This window comes from Acanthopagrus latus, chromosome 13, assembly GCF_904848185.1.
Source record: "Acanthopagrus latus isolate v.2019 chromosome 13, fAcaLat1.1, whole genome shotgun sequence".
NCBI classification, from domain to species: domain Eukaryota; kingdom Metazoa; phylum Chordata; class Actinopteri; order Spariformes; family Sparidae; genus Acanthopagrus; species Acanthopagrus latus.
The window spans coordinates 2,633,946-2,653,610 of NC_051051.1; the positions used below are offsets into that span (position 1 = coordinate 2,633,946).

General features: G+C 45.6%; 1 protein-coding gene across 2 annotated transcripts in view; it reads left to right on the forward strand.

Annotated features, from left to right (window-relative positions):
- Window positions 1-184: 184 nt before the first annotated feature.
- LOC119031729 (transcription factor COE1-A-like) overlaps window positions 185-19,665 on the forward strand; it is an 86,920-nt gene continuing 67,439 nt past the window's right edge. For both annotated transcript variants that reach the window (XM_037120390.1, XM_037120391.1), the window contains exons 1-6: window positions 185-828; window positions 1,358-1,514; window positions 2,167-2,230; window positions 3,157-3,212; window positions 9,933-10,006; window positions 15,162-15,230. In XM_037120390.1, the coding sequence (XP_036976285.1) occupies window positions 701-828; window positions 1,358-1,514; window positions 2,167-2,230; window positions 3,157-3,212; window positions 9,933-10,006; window positions 15,162-15,230 (548 nt within the window). In that variant the 5' untranslated portion in view covers window positions 185-700. The remainder of the gene's footprint in view (window positions 829-1,357; window positions 1,515-2,166; window positions 2,231-3,156; window positions 3,213-9,932; window positions 10,007-15,161; window positions 15,231-19,665) is intronic.

Sequence of the window (19,665 nt, forward strand, 5' to 3'; positions counted from 1 at the left end):
CACGGCGCGCACCGGACCTCACTCTTTGTTTGGGGGCGTCTCCTCTCCTCTCCTCTCCTCTCCTCTCCTCCGGTCCCCTCCCCTCCCTCTCTTCCCATCCCACCTCCCTCCCTCTCTCTCGCCCCGGGGCGGGAGAAGCTCGCGTTTGGTTCTCAGAGAGAGAGAGAGAGGGAGAGAAGGGAGAGAGAGAGAGTCCTTTGGGAAGAGTCACAAAGCGTTTTCCTCAGAGAGGGAGCGGAGAGCCGAGAGCTCGGGAGTCATCCGAAGGAAAGCAGCGCTGCTCCGGACACCACAGAGCGCCCGACGCGTCCCGGACCGCCGGACTGAGGGAGAAGAGGAGAGAAAGCGAACAAAAAGAGGAAGAAAGAGGCGACAGATGATGATGACATCTGATCTGGGTGATAGCTGATCTCTCTGTTCTGCCTGACAGCTTCAACTGTGGATCTCAAAGCGCTCCAGGAGAGACTTTTCTAACAGCTCCTCACTCCTCACAACTCTCCGCTGGTGATTTTAAACGCGCGTCTTAAGTGTTCGGACAGTTTTGGACCCGCTACGATGTCCCGTCTGTTTTAACACGCGCTCCTTCAGGACAAGAATTACGACCCGCTTTGGTTTTTTTCCCCAGCAGCACATTGAGCCCGCGACGCTTCAGGATCTACGGGAGGACAAGTGCACAGCAGCGAGCCACGGAGGTCTGTTCATGTTTGGGATCCAAGAGAGCATCCAGAGAAGCGGCAGCAGCCTGAAGGAGGAGCCGCTGGGAGGCATGAACGTCCGGAGCTGGATGCAGGGGGGCGGCGTGCTGGACGCCAACACGGCCGCCCAAAGGTGAGCTCTGCCCGGGAGGAGACGGAGACGAGGTGGTGTCTTCTGTCAGGATCCTGTGACCTGACGGGAACAACTCTGGATTTTAACTGCTGCTGATTTAGTTGTTTTTTTAACTGTATAATTTATAGACAACGTGCTGAGCAGTTAACAGCAACATGTGCCGGTGCCACTGATTTTTACGCACAGCTGTCTGAGGTTTAATGAAGCCAAAAGGAGACAAATACATAAATCAGGCCTGAGCTCTGGTTTTACAACGAGGAGCTGAATCTTTGTAAAACAGATTCATGGCGATAAAATTCTCCACTTGATCCAGAAATTCAGAGATGTGAAGAGACCAGCAGACAGACACGTGTGGTTTAATTCTATAAATCAAATAAAACAAATCCTGGTCAAATCAAGAAAATAATAATAATGATAGTAACAATAATAAAAGATTTGCTGCTCATATTTCTTTGCTCTTGTAAACTTGTTTCGCCTCCCACGACATTCGCTTCTAACACCGACTCATCCTCCGCCTGTGTGTCCGCAGCGGAGTGGGTCTGGCCCGGGCGCACTTCGAGAAGCAGCCGCCCTCCAACCTGCGCAAGTCCAACTTCTTCCACTTCGTCCTGGCGCTGTACGACCGGCAGGGTCAGCCGGTGGAGATCGAGAGGACCAACTTCGTGGACTTCATCGAGAAGGAGAAGGTGGGGACAAAAAACCCCAAACATTTTATCTTATTAGTACATTTAACATTTTAATTTGTAAAGGCCTCGTTATTCAGAACATTTACAGAAACACGTGAATAAAACAAATAAATTGCTGTGTTTAAAATGTATTATTACTATTCTAATAATCAATATTATTATTATGTTTTAAATCGGATTTGAAGCACACACCATCACTCATAAAATCCTTCGATCCAGTTCTTCATCTGATAAATAATAAAACCTGTTTAAATAGTTTTAGTTCGCAGCTGATTGAACACAAACCACTTGTTCCCGAGCGCACTGCGGCGGGCAGCGCGCCCCTCATCAATTATCACACCGGTTTAAATTAGACATAATTCACTGTGTGGATTTTCATTCGCCCTCCAAACATAAACCAGTAATTACAGAGGAATTACAGAGAAGAAGCCACAATAACAGCGTGATTACACGCCGAGGAATTACAGAGCTGCTCCGCGTAATGTGACCACCGCGCGTAAATCACGCGTTTGTTTAACGCGTGAAGAATCCAATAAGAGAGACGTGTCTTTATTTATTTATTTGTTTGTTTGTTTATTTTAATCTGTCCTGAAAACATGTGAGTAAACATCTCGGTGTGTGTGTGTGTGTGTGTGTGTGTGTGTGTGTGAAGGAGACGAGTGGAGAGAAGACCAATAACGGGATTCATTACCGGCTGCAGCTTCTTTACAGTAATGGTGAGTGACACACACACACACACACACACACACACACACACAGCCGATATTCAGATATGATGTGGGCGCACGTGAGGCAGAGGAGGCCAACAGGCTGCCATCCGCGTGTCACACAATCTGCATGTGTTGAGTTTCACATGTGTGTAATTTGAACGATTTCTGGCTAAAAGTCACTATATTCCGCAGCAGCTGCTGAGGCCGCTTCACGGCTTCATCAGCGCCGCTGTCCCTGGATCAGTTGGTCCGGAGCTGCAGGGTTCTGACTGACACACTGAGCTGATCTGTTCAGGCCTGTGACGAGAAACACTGGCAGGAGACACCACAGAGCTGATAATATTGATTTTAATGTCACTTTAAAAAAAAAGAAAAGAAAAGAAAAGAAAAAAGAAAACAAACACGCCAAACCATTTATCAGTGATATCGACTGTAAAGTGTTGACATTTAAATACCTCTGAACCATTAAAGGGTCTAATGAGGTCTGTGTGTTTTATAAAATGTGTGAATCTGTATGAAACACATTTTATTGGCTCAGGAAAAAAAAACAAAAACACACAGATGCTGAGAAACATTCTTTTTAATTTTATTGGCTTCTGAGCCTTTAATTCAACCAAATAATCATGTTTCCCTTGACTCATTTTTTGAGTCATAAAAAGATAAAAAAATAAAAATAAAATGATAATCAAAATAAACAAAATTTCACGTAAAAAAAAAAGTCTGAAATAATAAATGTAATTCTGTGTATCAGAAATATTTTAGCAGCCCCTAAAATTATGAGTTGTTGAAGGCAGGATTAATTAATTATGACCTTTTTTTTAAAAAAAATGTTGCTTAATTTGACACTTTTTCAAATGGAGTTCTGAATGTGATCCTGCGCGTCAAAATCTGTGCAAAATCTATAATTCCTCTTTTCTTCTGCGTCCCAACAGGCATCAGAACAGAGCAGGACTTTTATGTTCGACTCATAGACTCCATGACTAAACAGGTAATCACACACACACACACACACACACACACACACACACACACACACACACACACAGAGGTCTGTCACCTCTCCTGTTACCTCGCTGACAATGAGCTGCTCCACTGATCCGCCGCCCTCCTCTGCATGTACTTACACACACTAACACAAGCGTTTGTGTGTGTGTGTGTGTGTTCTGTGGGTGGGTGTTTCCACTGCATACACTACACACACACACACACACACACACACGCACACACACACACCACATGTCTCCAGGCGTTTCTGCCTGCACTTCTCTCGCTGTGATTAGAGCGAGGAGGCAGCGAGCGGGTGTGAAGGAACAGCGGCGTGATTCTGCCGCTCACAGTAGGAAGTGGAAAGATGTAACAGCACCTCAGGGATCCGTTGTGCCGAGGAGCACGGAGGTTCTGATCAGATCCAATTTTGCTGTTAATGTTTGTGTTGTTGTTTATGTGCAACTTCATGAGAGAGAGAGAGAGAGAGAGAGAGAGAGAGAGAGACAGAGAGAGAGAGAGACAGAGAGACAGAGAGAGAGAGAGAGAGAGAGAGAGAGAGAGAGACAGGCAGACAGACAGACGGGTTCAGTGCTCAGTGTTGCTCAGGTAAACAGAGAAGAAGAAGATGGAGCTTTAGGATTTTGTATGAGGAACAGTGAGATTTCTATCTGGTGTGATGTGTGTGTGTGTGTGTGTGTGTGTGTGTGTGTGTGTGTGTCTGGCATGGTCCGAGGAGCCAAGAAGCCCCGCTATGCACTGAATATACTCGCTAATGTGACTCCAGTCTCACATTGCTGCTGCCACGCTGTATCATATACTGTGTGTTTGTGTGTGTGTGTATGGTGCGTGTGTGTGTGTGTGTGTGTGTGTGTGTAGTGCATGTGTGTGTGCCTGGCAGGCTGAAGGGACCACACTGTTCCCTAATAACACTGTTTAGCTTCAGCTATGTGGGGTGACAGCCAACCTAAAACACACACACACACACACACACACACACACACACACACACACGCACACACACAAACACACACACACTCAGTCGGCCTGTGTAGTGGAAGTCCGGAGGTTTAACCTCCTGAACACACACACTCACGCTAATACACACAAATACACGTTCACACTCGCTGTTGTCTGAAAAATGAAACAGAATTTTTTTTTTTTAGCCGACATGAAAAGGAAAAGTGATTTTTCCTCAAGATGCTGATGCAGGCAGGTGTGTGCTGCACCTGTGGGCATCTTCTTGTGTGTGTTTGTGTGTGTGTGTGTGTGTGTGTGTGTGGGGTAGTGAGAGGTTTATATGTGAACGAGAGGAAGAGATGAACAAATGGGAAACAGCCGAGTTATTAAGTGTTGAATATCTGTGTAGAGACATGGGCAAAACTGCATATGGAGCAATAAAGCATGCTCAACTCTGAGTATGTGTGTGTGTGTGTGTGTGTGTGTGTGTGTGTGTGTGTGTGTGTGTGTGTGTGTGATTCTCAGCGTTAAAGGAATGGAACACTAACAGGTGGTCAAACTAAAACAGTGGTGTGGTTGGCTTAATCGGTCAATGATGTCATGGCCACTGTCTCTCTAACCACACACACACACACACACACACACACACACACACACACACACACACCATATGAACACACACACACCATATGAACACACACACACTGACACTGCTGGTGTGCCGCTGCTTGTTCTTCGTCACTGTTGCTCCTCAGCAGCACTTTTCTCTGCTGTCTAATGTTACTAAACTTGACGTTGCTCCCAAAGAATTCACATACGGAAGTCTTCCATCATTACTAAATTAACTAATTGACCGAGGCTGTTAAAAATGTATCTCAGACTAAAGCGAAACATCATCTTCTGATCCATGAGTAATAGAACCTGATTCAAGACTTGACATTTGTAATAATGCTAGTATCTATAAATAAAACCTTACAACAGAACTTAAAGTATGTCGTGCTCTTCAGTTAATTAGTCCAAACAGACGTGGCAACAGGCAACTTTCTCACCACACGTGTGTCGAAGTGCTTCCAAACTCTGACGCAAAGACAACCGGATCGTTTCTGTTTTCGTCAGAGAGGCGAATACCAGCAACACCGGACACAACACGAGTTATTTGATTTATTTAGTCTCTAATGGAGACGTGGAAGCAGACGGAACTGGTGCCGGCCTGTTGGGAACAAACCCGGTCCAAACATCTTCACGTTCAACACTGATCCTCAAATACAAACTGCCAAACGTGAAGCCGGTCGGCTGAATGGTTGTCGGGAAAAATGAAGAACAGACAGACAGACAGCGCTCCCTTCCACTTCAGTTAGACATTTTGGTGTTAACAACCTTCAATAAACACAATTTCCCATCATCCCAAGTGGTCGAGACTAGAATGTGGGTGTGATGTGGAGGATGACATCAGACACGCTCGCCGCCTCACTGGATAACCTTCGTGATTATGATGGATTTAAATACTAACAGCAGGTGCCGAACATACTAATTTCTCAGATTACGGATAATGAACCTCCGGAACATGTTTCACATTTTCATAAAGACCAATCAGTGAGAGACGCCCTCATTAATGAGAGATTACACCGAGCCACAGTGCAGGTGGAGCAGCTGCTTGTGTTGGAGCGACTGCAGGACTTTGACTCCACGTCCTGATTATCTGATTGCAAACTAAATTCTTGTCCTTACGAGTCTATACATGACGCAGTGACTGTGTACATGTGGACACTTTTTTATTGGACAGAACCTGCAGACGGGCCCTTTAAAGTCCAGACTGTTGTGCTGCTCCGTCAGGCTCATATCTCCGAGCCTTCTTTCACGGTTCTGACTGTGATTCTTCTGCCAGAAAAGCATCGTCTGGCACCTTGAGCTGGCACTTATTCCTGTCACTCTGCTATTTCTGTGCGTCTACCTGTTTTGTGTGAGAGGGGCAGCACTGATTGTGTTAACTGGAGGAGGAGGAGGAGGAGGAGGAGGAGGAGGAGGAGGAGGAGGAGGAGGAGGAGGAGGAGGAGAGGGCCTCCTCTTAGTCTTCAGAAGCAGAGCGTTGGCGCGAGTTTATCACGACTCTGTCCCGGAGAATAAAGCGTCTGTCACCGCGGCCCTGTCGGATCACTAGCTCGCTAGTCGACCTGACACTAACGCAGGAGGAAGTGTGTTCCCCTGCTTAACGGCTCCTTGTTTACACGCCGCGCATGTCACGCCACTTCAAAGGCGGAGGAGAGCGCGGCGGAGATGCTGCATGAAAGGCCCGGTGAGGTGGAGTAGAGGGAGGAGACGGAGGAAGATGAAAGACGGGAGAGGAGCAGGCGAGGTGACAGCGTGATGAAGACGCCAAGACAAACGTGGGCCGAGCGCTAGAAGAAGTTAGACGCTCACACAAGAGGAAATATTATCCGCACATTATTCTTTGCGCTCCTGATTGGAGCTCCAGATGTCTCAGATTACCGAGCAGGGCAGACCGAGTGATATTAGAAACTTCAGACCTCAGTTTAATGCAGTTTCTGAGTGACTGTCAGCTTTTTGTAATCCAGGATTTGATGCAGTGTAAGACACCCCTTCAGGTCCGAACGGGGTCAGAACAAGGCGAGGATGTGATGCAGGTCTGCTACAGAGGGAGATGAGTCGACGGCACCGCAGTGGATATTATATAAATATACCATCCATCTGCCAGAGGTGGCAGAAGTACTCACACTCTGTCCTGGAGCAGAAGTTACAGATACCTGTGTAAAAAAAATAAATGAAATGACTCTGGAGAAAAATAGAAGTATCGATTCAACTTCTTCACACAAGTAAAAGTCAGAAAGTTCAGAAGCTCTGAAACGTCCTCAAAGTATGAAAGTAAAGAGAATTATTTGTTGGCGCCAGCAGCCGCGGGTCGGGAATGTCTCGCTCCTCAGAATCTGTTCTGGTGTCGTCGGACCTCGACACTCGACACTAACAGGAGTCTGTTTCCATCCTTCTATCTTGTTCCGTCTTCTGTGCGTGAGATGCACTGATTGGTTTAAATCAAGCAAGTAGAAATAATCAATGAGTTAAACTAAAGTTAATTTTCTTCCTTTGCTGGTTTTGTTGACATGATGAGTCTTAAATTCTGCACAAGAATGTGGATATTTCTGCTTGTTTCCAGCGCTGCTTTGCTGAGTTTAGGCGACATATTTAACTTTTGGCTCTCCTGCTGCATCCGTCCTCTGTCCCGCTAAAGTTACGGTCAACTGGGACAAAGCAAACGCGGGTAATGATGATTATTATTGAGAGTCACGGTACAGATAGACGCGTGGTATATAAAGATGTTCTGACCTCTTCTGCTCAGGTGCATCAGACCTGATTCTGTTCATAAAGATGAATGTATTCACCTGGCCCGAGGTGTGAACGTTTCCGTGTCTGTGTGTGTGTGTGTGTGTGTGTGAGAGAGAACAAAAGAGCAAAAGTGCAAAAAAAAAGAGGGAAGAAGCGAGAGGGTGAGATGACACTGATGCATGTTTGTCCAGGAAAAAGTTCAGGGAGTTGTCTCGGCCCACTCCGTTCTCAGGCAGCTCTAATCATAGACCCAACTTATAAAAGTGCGTTTCCTCGTCAGTCTGTTGTGTCTTTTCGCTCAGTTCCCACACTCTGATTTGCTTTTATGAAGACGGCATCGGAGGAAAGTATCACAGTGAAACAGTCTCGGGTGTCTCGGGTGTAACAGCAGCGTCTTTGCTTTGGCTGCAGCCTGGTGAACAGATTTCAATATGGTTGCCTGAAGTTGCACAACAGCCTCTTCTCTGCCATCATGTTCAGCTTCTCTTTTGACACTCTGGCTCACTTCCTGCTTTGTGATTAGATTATTTTTGTTTCATATTACACAACTGATGCGTGCACAGCGCTGCAGTCCTGGACCACCAGGAGCCCTTCTGCAGACTCCAGTGTGGGTAAATTCCCTGCAGAGGTTCTTCAGCTGGAATGTAAATGCACATGCATGTGAAATCGTGACTGACAGGGGCCCCGGGCCCTGAAACAAATGTGGGCTCCAATTCCAGAAAACACAGAGGGTCCTGGAGACAACTGGTTATTAGTATGGAACGCTTTAGGCTACAACAATATTGTAATGGGGCCCTCAGACTGAACAGCTCCGGTCGCTGCTCTCTGTTAATGCTGTTTCCTGAGGTCCATGTCGGGCTGTAGTTTCTACAAATGAGGGGCTCGGTCTGCGGCGTCGGATCATGCTGGGCCCCATATGGAGCATGATCACCCTGGGGCCCCTGATGGGCCACAAGGTTTTTATAATATCAGTCTTCCAAAGGTCGGTCCTTAGTTTTCTTATCCACTGTCTCCACAAGCTTTTAATTATTTGAGTCCAATCTTTTGAACGACTGAAGAGGTTGTTTGTCTTGACGTACGGTTGCAGTTTGGTTATGATTAAGGTGATGTCTCAGTCTGAACACACTGGACCTTAAACCCAGTCAGAAACCTTCAGCTTGTGTCCATCCAGTCTCTTCTGTTGGAGAAATCACCCGTGAGTACGTTCTGTTTTCAGGCGCTGCATATTGTTCAGTGCTCTCAATCCTTCACTCGGCTAAATGAGCCTCATTTATAAACTCACAGTGCTGTTGGCTGGATGGCAGCAGGTAGTCTGAACCCCGACTGAAGACTATTAAAGAGGACAGTGAAACTTCTTCACCGTTCTCAGAGAAAAGCGAGCGTGTCACTCGGAGAGACTTGCTGGAGTTTGGAGCGACAGATCAAACAGACTGGAATAGACCAAAGACAGACGGGCCGTGCGTATTGATTGATAGATAGCTTAGCGGTGTGTGACATTTTGCTTTCACTTTATTCTGAGCTTCCACACCAGAACCAGGAGTTTTTTCACCACGGCGGCGGGTGAAGCTCGAGCTGAGGAGCTGAAACTGCGGCCGGCCGCGGCTCCGTGAACACACAACAATCCTCTTCTTAACTTCTCGCTCAGCTGATCAGCATGTCGGCAGACGAGACGTGCTCGTTATTTCCTTAGTCTATTTTTTTTTTCTATAACAAGGTGAACAAAGTGTTTGCGTGTGAGGGGCGACAGACACAGTGCAGGCAGTAGGTGTGAGTGTGTGCATGTGAAGTGGAGGTGTTAGCGCTGGTTCTCTCAGGTGAAGTGGGATCGAACCTGTTTCCTCAGCGACACTCAGCCAGCGTCACTGCAGTAACCAGAGGAGAGTCTTTGTACAGCGAGGCTTCAGTTTCTCTCCTGGTTTAACATCATCACTGTGTCTCTGCTCAGCAGCGCTGGTTCATGTCGAGTGCAGCGGTCTGAAAACATGCAAATACGTCTGTCATGCCTCCGCGCTCTGATGCAGACGGAGGCTGACGGCCATCAGAGGCTCTGATTGGCACAACGTCATCAAACAGGATTATGAACCACCTGCTTGTATTCAGTGTGAAATTAGAAATTTATGATATATGGACTACTATAAGCTCATTTACTTACTTTAAGTGACTAAATTAACTCAGCAACTACCAGGAAAAATGCTGAAATTATACATTTCAACTTAAAGTTTGACCCGCTGACCCGATGGTTGCAAAAAATGAAAAGACTTGGTCGCTGTCTTGCCGAGGTGTGACGCCCCCATCATATCTTGTGAACAGAAGAACACGACAACAACAAAATGCTCTTTTATTCTCCCCCATTCTTAATATTTGCTGTTAACATTTGCCTTTACTTACTGTCTTCCTCTCTCTCCTTACATCTTCTCTTCTCCAGGCGATTGTTTATGAAGGCCAAGACAAAAACCCCGAGATGTGCAGAGTGCTGCTGACACACGAGATCATGTGCAGGTGAGAACACACCTTCATCCTGCAGCTCCGACTCTCTCTCCTCTCCAGCAGCGCACTTTGTTAGTCTGAAGAAAGTTCCCACCAGTCACCTCTCTGTCCTCGATACATTTCTTATTTTGTCACCCTTATTAACCCCCCCACACAGACGCGTACGTACACAGACACACGGAGCCGAATCTGTTGAGGAAGATGAGTTTTAGCTATCAGAGTCGTCGCTTTAATTATAATCTAAAGATGAATTTCTTCGGAAGTAGGTTGGGAGCAAAGAGTTCTATTTATAGAGGCATTTTACCAACCTATGCTATACAATAGGAAACGTGTGAGTGAATGCATGCGTGTGCGTGTGTGCGTGTGCTTGCATGTGCGTGTGTGTGTGTGTGTGTGTGTGTGTGTGTGACGCCTGGTTAATTAGGACACAGAGAAACTCATTAGTCAGTCTGAACCCTCCTGTTGTTTCATGGCTAACAAATGGGCCTTCCTCCACAATCTGACTATAAAATATAGGCAGGGTCTCACACACACACACACGCACACACACACACACACACACACACAGTATGCATATGCACGCTTCCTCCCGCGCACACACAGTTGTAAAAATTCAAATTTAGCACATGAATTAAGTTGTTCTTATTCCCCCGACCTTGTCACTGAACAACTTTTAACCGTAACAATATAAATCGGGGTTCATCTTTATGCACAAGCAGGATTTTAGCCGTGAAATCAGGCGCACTAATATTTTATTCTATAGCTCTCTGAATAACCCTCAGGCTGTTCAGCTGCAGAGCTTCACGGTAAACCCATTGAAATTCTGATGTGGCTCACGAGGAATTTATAAATAAACTGTATTTGGCAGCAGATTTTATCGCACATTATTGTTATTACGGACATGAATACGCTCCTCTTTGCATATGTATGTCTGCGTGAACTCGTACTGTAGAAAGTCCTCCGATGTCTAATGTAAACACTCGCTCGTCTGCAGCGGCAGCGCAGGTCAAAGTTACGGCCGTTGCCTCGTGTTCGCACATGCTGATTCTGCAGCGGGGGCCTCACACACACACAACACACAACAACACACAACACACGCACACGCACAAAGAGCTCAGGGCGTCCATTAATCAGTGTGGCTCATTGTCACGGCGGTGCTATTAGCCATATGCTCCCAGCCAATCTGCCACCGTGCAGACCGTCGTCACAAACCTGGCTGGAGCGCCGGCACGAACACATGAATGGTTTCAGTCCAGAGAGACAAAAGAGGCGACTCGGTGTTCAGATCCTGTTCAGCACAGACGTTGGTTCAAATCAGTCGCAGTATTTAACACACTGTTGTCGTCTTCTGCCTGTAGATGTTTTGTGCATCATTTTAAAGACATTCAGACACATTTGGTTTCCTCGGAAAGTGAATTTTAGATAAAGTTCTGCGAGTGAAGACGTGATCTGGCTCCACATCTGTAGCGACTGACCAGCTGTGGTTTTAAGGCAGTTAAAGAAATAGAGGAGGAATGTGAGCACGTTTCAGAGGCGGCGGCCCTCGAGGACTGACTGCACACCACCAAACTCGAGCAGAACGCAGGTGCTGTTGAAGAAAAGCACACGACAGGAATAAACAGACTTCAGGCGCTCGAGCGTGAAGCAGCAATGAAAACACTCGAATGGGTTAAAAGCGTTTTATTCAAAACGCGGCTGCTCACAGAACAATGAGACACCGACCAGTTCAGACCTGGAGGGTCTTCATCAGGGCACAAGATGCACTAATTACTTCTTGAAAACGAGAATTACTTTTATATTGAAATGCTGTACGATACTCAATGATCATCAAACTCATTCACTGTCCTATTTTTAAAGAAATTATGAACACAAGATGTTTATTGTTTTCTTAAAAAAGAAGTTATCAGTGAAATCTGTCAGACTTATGAAAAAGAGACTCAGACACAAGAGAGACTGAAGCAGGCGGGTCAGAACGTCAGAACAAAGTCCAGAAATGCAAATGTGAGCAACAAAAGTGTAGAAAAAAGGTCATCAGAGAGCAGAAGGGTCAGACTGGGGAGGAGACAGGAAACAGGTGCACTGGGGACACAGGTGAGCAGGAAGAGGAGAAGAAAACAAATGGAGGAAGAGCCACAGAGGAACAGACGAACGCAATCAGTAATCAATACATCACATCTGATACAAAACGTATCTGAAGAGTTTGGATCTACAGGAACGACTGTGGTCGACAACATGAACTGAAAATGACGTCTTCAGATTTTTTTTTTACCAACAATCCAAACATTTAAATTACACGGATACAAAATAGAAAAAAAATCAGCAAATCCTCAAGTTTCAGCAGCTGGAACTTGATTATTGACACGTGAATAATTGATGATCAACGGGGATTTCCTCCGATACACTTTTCTTCTTTCCCTCGTTGGACTGATTGTGGATCAGTGCTGACACAGAGTGTCACAGTTTATAGTAATGTATAGATGAGCCCGTTCACCACCTCTGGAAGCTGCAGCGCATCTGTACAAACAACATAAAACAAATATATCCAAAAAAATGTATTTGCAAAAATACAAAAATTGCTTCTGTAAACATTTACTGCTTTAATTGTGACATGAGGAACATGTGAAAACGGGCTCTATCTCCGGGTGATGCTCCATTGTTTAAAAGTGTGTGTGTGTGTGTGTGTGTGTGTCTGTGTGTGTGTGTGTGTGTGTGTGCGTGTGTGTGTGTGTGTGTGCGTGTGCGTGTGTGTGTGTGTGTGTGTGTGTGTGTGTGTGTGTGTGTGTGTGTGCGCGTGTGCGTGTGTGTGTGCGTGTGTGTGTGTGTGTGTGTGGTGGGAGGAGGGGAGATGATTAGATCACCAGGATCCAGAGCAATAAGTGCTACATTACCTCCGTCCCGCCTCCCCTCCACTCCGCTCCCGTCTCCTCTTCCTCGGCTGTCCAACCTTAATCTCCCCTCCTCATCTTCAGCCTCCCCCCTGTTCTCCCCTCATCGCCTGGTTCCTCCTCGCCCGGTGCTGCTCTGTTCTGTTCTGGAGTGACCCAGTTCACTGAGCGGCAGAAAGGAAGTGACAGCGGGGTCGGAGCGCGAGGCCGAGCAGCAGATAGTGGAGACAATGTGTGAGGTGTAACGTATCAGCCTCTTTCTTTCCACCCCTGCCATCTGTGACGGAGGGAAACCTGAGCTTGTCGCCCCTTCCTCCTCCTCCTCCTCCTCCTCCTCCTCCTCTTCTTCTTCCCAGCCTCTTGTTTTTTAGCTTTCCCTCCCACGCTCACCCTTTCACTCCTCCACCCCCCCGGCCTCACCCTTCCCCTCCTGCTTACATCTTTATCCATAATTGATGCACGCAAGAAAGCTTTGACAGACTCGTCGTACATATGTGTGAATCTTGGAGCACATGCCAGTTTGTGTGTGTGTGTGTGTGTGTGTGTGTGTGTGTGTGTCCCACCCACTCCTGTTTGAGCCTCAGGCCTCCTCAATCCTTCTCCACCTGTTCATAATTAGGATGGAGTGGAAGTTTTACAGCTTTTCTCACACGCCAGATATTCCCTCAAGATTAAATTCAGTGTCGATTTTGAAGAAGCACCCAGGAGACGACAGAAACGGAGCTCGTGATTTGGTGTTTGCACTCACATAAAACCAGAAAGCTTCAATATTAGAGATCATTAATTAAAGGTCAGTCACAGTTTTTAGTGTTTCAGGTTGAAGGAGCTCTGTGGAGAGTAAAAGAGAGATCATCACCTTTAAATTTGCTGCAAATTGTTACAAAAAGCCACTTTAAGATCCACAAACATGTCCCATAATGCAACTTTCATTAGATGCCACGTCTAGTTTGCAACACGTGCACAACACGTTCTGTTGAAATGCACTGATGACATCACTATGACATCATCAGGGGATATTTTCTCCCTCTCAGATTATGATGAAGCAGCTCCAGAGCCACTGCAGACGTTATGAAACAGTCCTCGCCTCTTTCCATGATCAGTTCACTTTGAAAAGTCAAATAGATCTTAATCTGAGCCATCGTTTCTTTGTTCTGTGCTGTTTAGCTAAATGACCGAATGTGTATTCTACTAAAAGATTTGTCAGACTTGCTGGATAAGTCACCAACTTATCTGGACATCAGAAACCAGTGCTCGATCAGGGGATGTTTTAATGGTCGTGGAAGAAGAAAGGAAAGTGTTGAAAACCGTGACAAAGAACGGCTGAACGAGACGCTTGTTTAACAATGTGACAAAGCTGTGGTTTGGTTCAGATTCCAGGTGGTTTGAGTTGAAACAGTCAACAGTTAAACAAACAGAGGACACAAACGTAGACACAAAAGCAAAGAACAAACCAGAAATAATGCGAAGAATCAGGAAGCAAAGAGCAGAAACGCAGGACGCAGAGACACGAGAACGAAAGAGCAAAACAGAACAGACGAGGGTCGGGGCAGGAAAACAGACGGAGGACGACAGAACTTCAAAATAAAACAGGAAACAGCAAAACCAAAAACTCAAACTTTGACAGAAATGACTGGTGTGTTTAGACGAAGGGGACGTCATCGTGGTTACAGTTATAAACAAGAAACTAATGTTGGCGGACGGCAGGAAACAGGAAACGGACACTTTCATGATGACCGTTTCATCCAGCCTGACCTCCGACCTCTGTGACTCTGTGGCTCCTCAGCTCCCGACAGATCAGAGTCACAGTTATGGTGAATACAATGGTCAATACATGCAGACTCACTGATGGTCGGTCAGGAGCAGCTGGATGCACATCTGTTCACACCGTCCTCAGGCAAACTGTTATTATAATGTGCAGGAACTGTTAACTGAAGCTTGAACAGATCCAGTGTCACAGATCACTGAGGTGATCACCTGGTGATGGATCTGTTTCGTGGCGAACCTCACCAGCCGACTTCTCCCCTGAAAACTCGTCTCGTCTCTGTCAGATCCTGCCTCACGCTCACTGTTCATGTCACATTCGCCTATTTTTATACCCGTGCTGTCAGTGTGGACGCCGCAGTCTCTTCCTGTTGGCCTGTTTCAAACTGATCTGATCAATTTGTGCGAAACAGAGACGGGCGTTAAGTCGTCAGTACAGACAAAAGCACAAACTGGATTATTCTGTAAATCTGAACTCACACCGTCTGTTCTCTGACTCTTCTGCTGTCTTCGTCTCGTAGTCGGTGCTGTGACAAGAAGAGCTGCGGGAACCGTAACGAGACACCTTCGGACCCCGTCATCATCGACAGGTACTGTCTGTCTCTCTCACACACACACACACACACACACACACACACACACACACTGGATGAGGGGCTGTGTTGACCTGTGTGAATGGCAGGATGTCTGTGAGTGAAGATGATCCGCTGTCACTCCTGAAATTGACGCTCCTCAGATAGAACTGATGGCGTCTGGTGGAAGACGGAGGGAGACATTTGAAACTCTGCGTTTGGTGGCAAATGGATGAAAGTTGCAGGAATTAAAGATCCACAGACACACACACACACACACACACACACACACACACACACACACGTCTCGTTTACACCTGCATGTGCACTTCAGTGATGTACTCGCTGACCTGTGCAGTCGGAGGCATAGAAGCACATCAGCTGCTCTGTTACCACCTCATGTCTGGCAGATTTGGGCACGTGCACACACTCATGCACCCTCATGCACCCTCATGCACCCTCATGCACACTCATGCACACACATGCACACTCATGCACATCAGACTGGAGTGAACATGCAGCGCTCAGACGAGTGTGTGCGTTTCCTCTACGTAATGCAAAACACAGAGCTGTTTACTAGCGGAGGCAGTCATTTTTACTGCCACTTCTTCCTTTACCTGTCTGTCTGCGTCTTTCTTCCTTCCTGTCTTTCTGTCGCGGTGGAGGACTGAAGTTATCCCTCCCTTACTCCTCCTCCTCCTCCCTCTCCTCCCTCCCCGTCTCTCCTGCAGCAGCAGCAGCAGCAGCAGCTCAGAAAAATGGGTCATGTGCAAAGAAAAAAGTGACAGAGAAAAACTGAAACGAGATCCAACCTCATTTTAATCTGATTTCTTCTTGGCAGTTGTTTTAACCCTGTGTGAGCAGGTTTGTCTGTGTGTGTGTCAGACGGAGGGCTGATTCTCGTCACTCTGCAGAAACCACTCATCCTTTTTTTTTTTTTTTTCCTTGTTGTTGTTGTTGTAACCAGCAGAAGATAACGACCACCGGTACAGAAAGTAGAATCTACTCACAGTCTTATAGAAGCACAAGTTGTTTAAAATGAGATTGTGGTAAAATATAATTCAGTGTGATCAGATTTAGAGTAAAAAATGTGTTTTATGTGAAACGATTTTCATTCATTTCATCATTTTTTTATTACTTTTAAAATATTAAAGAACAGGCTTTGCATGTGTGCATGTCTGATATTTTTAGGGAATAACTGATTGTTAGCTTTAGCAGTTGTAGCTTTACACATGCTTTTCACTCCACTTAAATGATAACAGAGTTGTGGCAGATGTTTTCCGGACTCCTTACAAACCCTTTTAAACAAAACAGATTAAAGTCTTTCATCAGTGCTGCTGTTTCGTCTTCCAGGAAACAGATGTTGTGTATGATGTAACATCTTTTATAGCAACAAACACTAATACATGGTAAATTTAAAGTGGATTACACTGTAGTTTATATCTGTTTGACTGTTAACAAACAATAAGATGCTTTAAAAGATATTTATTAGAGGAGATATATGTCAGAGAGGTTTGTTATAGTTTGAAACATTCAAAAATGAACCTAAATTATAAACAAACTGTGCAGATTTAACAGCTTTGACGTCACGTATGCGATGTGTGTGTGTACTCTGCTGCAGACATCTTGTGAAGTCGAACATCTTAATTCACACTTTCAGCTTTAAGGACTCAGCTCCGCTCGTCCTCGCTCTCCTGCACCTCCCCCACTTGTTTTTGTGTTTTGGAGAAATCGTATGAAGTGGATAAACACTTGTGTCTCAAAGTGAGCTTTGATGGAGCGATTTCAAAGTGCCAAGAAATCTCAGTTTGTGCTCGGCTGTGTGTTTCCAATCGCAGACCCGAAGTGCAAAAAAGCCTCATGATCGACAGCTACACACAACTGCGTCACTTGTGTGTGTATGTGTGTGTATGTGTGTGTGTGATTGTATGTGTGAGTGTGTGTGTGCAGGACGTTATAGTATCTTTACAGCACAGTCTTCTTTTTTGTTTTTGTCGGCTAATCTCAGACATCTCAGCTTACACCCCATTATATCTTCGCCTGGAAGGGTGTGTGTGTGTGTGTGTGTGTGTGTGTGTGTGTGTGTGTGTGTGTGTGTGTGTGTGTGTGTGGTTGTGACGTGGGTTGGGTCACTGAGAGAACAGATGATATATTAGACACAAAGTGACAAAATAATAGATATATAATCATAATGTGTGTGTGTGTGTGTGTGTGTGGTGTGTGTGTGTGTGTGGTGTGTGTGTGTGTGTGTGTTTTATGGCTGGAGGAGAGGAGCAGAGTGAATTGTGGGAGATGTCAGGGAACTCGGTCAGGATGGAATGTCAAGGTTACCGTGGATACCGTGGGATACTTCCTGTATCCCCCCCCCCCCTCCTCCCCCCCCCCTCCTCCTCCTCCCCCTCCTCCTCCTCCTCCTCCTCCTCCTCCTCCTCCCCCTCCTCCTCCTCCTCCTCTTCCTCTCCACTCCTCAGTGGTTCACAGCCTCTCAGCTTAACATCTGGAACTCTGCTGTCCGACCCAAACATGTGGAGAGAGCGAGAGTCAAAATAAAAGCTATAAGTGTCGCCGCTCGTAAACAGGCAAATATTTTTAAAGTCCGACAGAATCACATGTAGTTATAACGTTAATATAACAGAAACACTGGACAGCTGGAGTGGGACAGAACCAGGGTTTGGATCAGAAACAGAGGTGGAACACAAGTTTTGATATACTTGTACTTTATTTGAGTATTTTCAATTCTATACTACATTTATTATTCATCCCCACCCCATTAGATATCAGAGGGAATCACTGTTCACTGTGCAGTTTGACAAAGTGACTTTCAAATTAATCAAGTAAAGCAGACGAGTCATTTTGAACTGTTAAAACTTAAAGGTGCAATATGCAGAATTGGCCGCCTGAATTCCTACAAAGCATATCACCATGGTAACCGCTAACTGCTGCCAACTGTCACTGCCTTTTGTTAGTTAGCGGAGTTAGCGGAGCAGAGGAGTGATATTATGAAAGAGCAGCACTGGGTGAGCTGTTAGCACGGTCAGTAGACAAGCTCTTTGCTTTACTGGATGGTTATTGAGTAAATGCTGATTGCTGTCTGCAGAGTAACGGCACCATCTGATTGGTTCTCTGTAAACAGGAACATGAAGGCCGGCTGTCGATGCAGTCAGACTGGCAGCCTGGCACCATTTCTACCTGCTATCACGTCTCCATCAGAGACTGAACTAATGATCGTGTCTCCATTATACAACAACTGAATGAATGAACTCGTGTTGTTTGTTGTTTGACACTCAGAGGGAAACTGGGAAGCGATCAGTTTGTCTTTGTGCCAACAATAACACCACTTTACTTCTGCGAGAGCAACATTTAGGATTCAGGACGTTTACTTGTTATGGAGTATTTATAGTATTTCCACTTTTACTCCACATAAATGATCTGAGCTGAACCAGAACTGATCCGGTAGTAGTTACCATTCAGCACCTGGGCTGAAAGCACTGAATCATTCATCAGAAACAGGTCTCTGTGCATCACGCTGCCCTCTCTCTGTTTCCTTTAGAGTTTGACGTTACATCATTTTCAGACAAGACTCGGTTTGTAAAGTTAACATCGTGCTGGGCTGTTTTCCCACATGACTCACTGCACAATGATGCCGTCTGCAGCTTCTTCTTCTTCTTCTTAATAACCAGCTGGACTGTTTTTGGAGATGTTGTTGGAGCTCTTTTAAGTTTTTTCCATTTACATGTGGAACTCGAGGAAACTAAATATGATTATTAAAGGTGCACTGTGTAGTTTTGGCAAAGAAATTTTAATAATTGAATCCTCTTTGACTGACTTTCATGACTTAATAAACCGATAAACAAATTTAATTTGTATGTTTTTACTTTGCTTCTATTTTCAGAACCGTTCCAGCTTCAAACTGTGTTCTGGGACAGATTGTTTATGTAGCTATGAAAAGATATTCATCAGATAAATATTCCTGAGTTTGTATTATCACCTCATTTCAGATCAGAATAGTGCACCTTTAATAAGAGCGTCACACTTCAGGGGTTCTGGTTTGACTGTCAGTGTTTTCCAGTGTTCATGTTCTCGTGGCTTCACTAATAACCAGGTCTGCTGATGAGGTGGAACACCGGGTCAGTGATCCGGGCCCCGGGTCAAGAAATCACACAGAAGGACCAATCAAACCTTCGGGGGGGTCGTTGGAGATCATCTTCTCCTGGGCACGAGCTATCAGCGACCCTGCTAATGACTCTGATTGGCTGTTTACTGATTTTGACAGAGTTCATATGTGTTAAACTGGCTCGTTAAAGGAGCCGTCTGTAGTGTTGGGGAAGACTTTTTAATCAGAAGTGACGGATTCTATCTGTTTTCACGACTGAATAAACAAACGTCCTCGCGAAGGACGTCACAATTTCATATTCTGAGTGTGAATTTCTTCTCCAAAACTACGTAGTGCTCC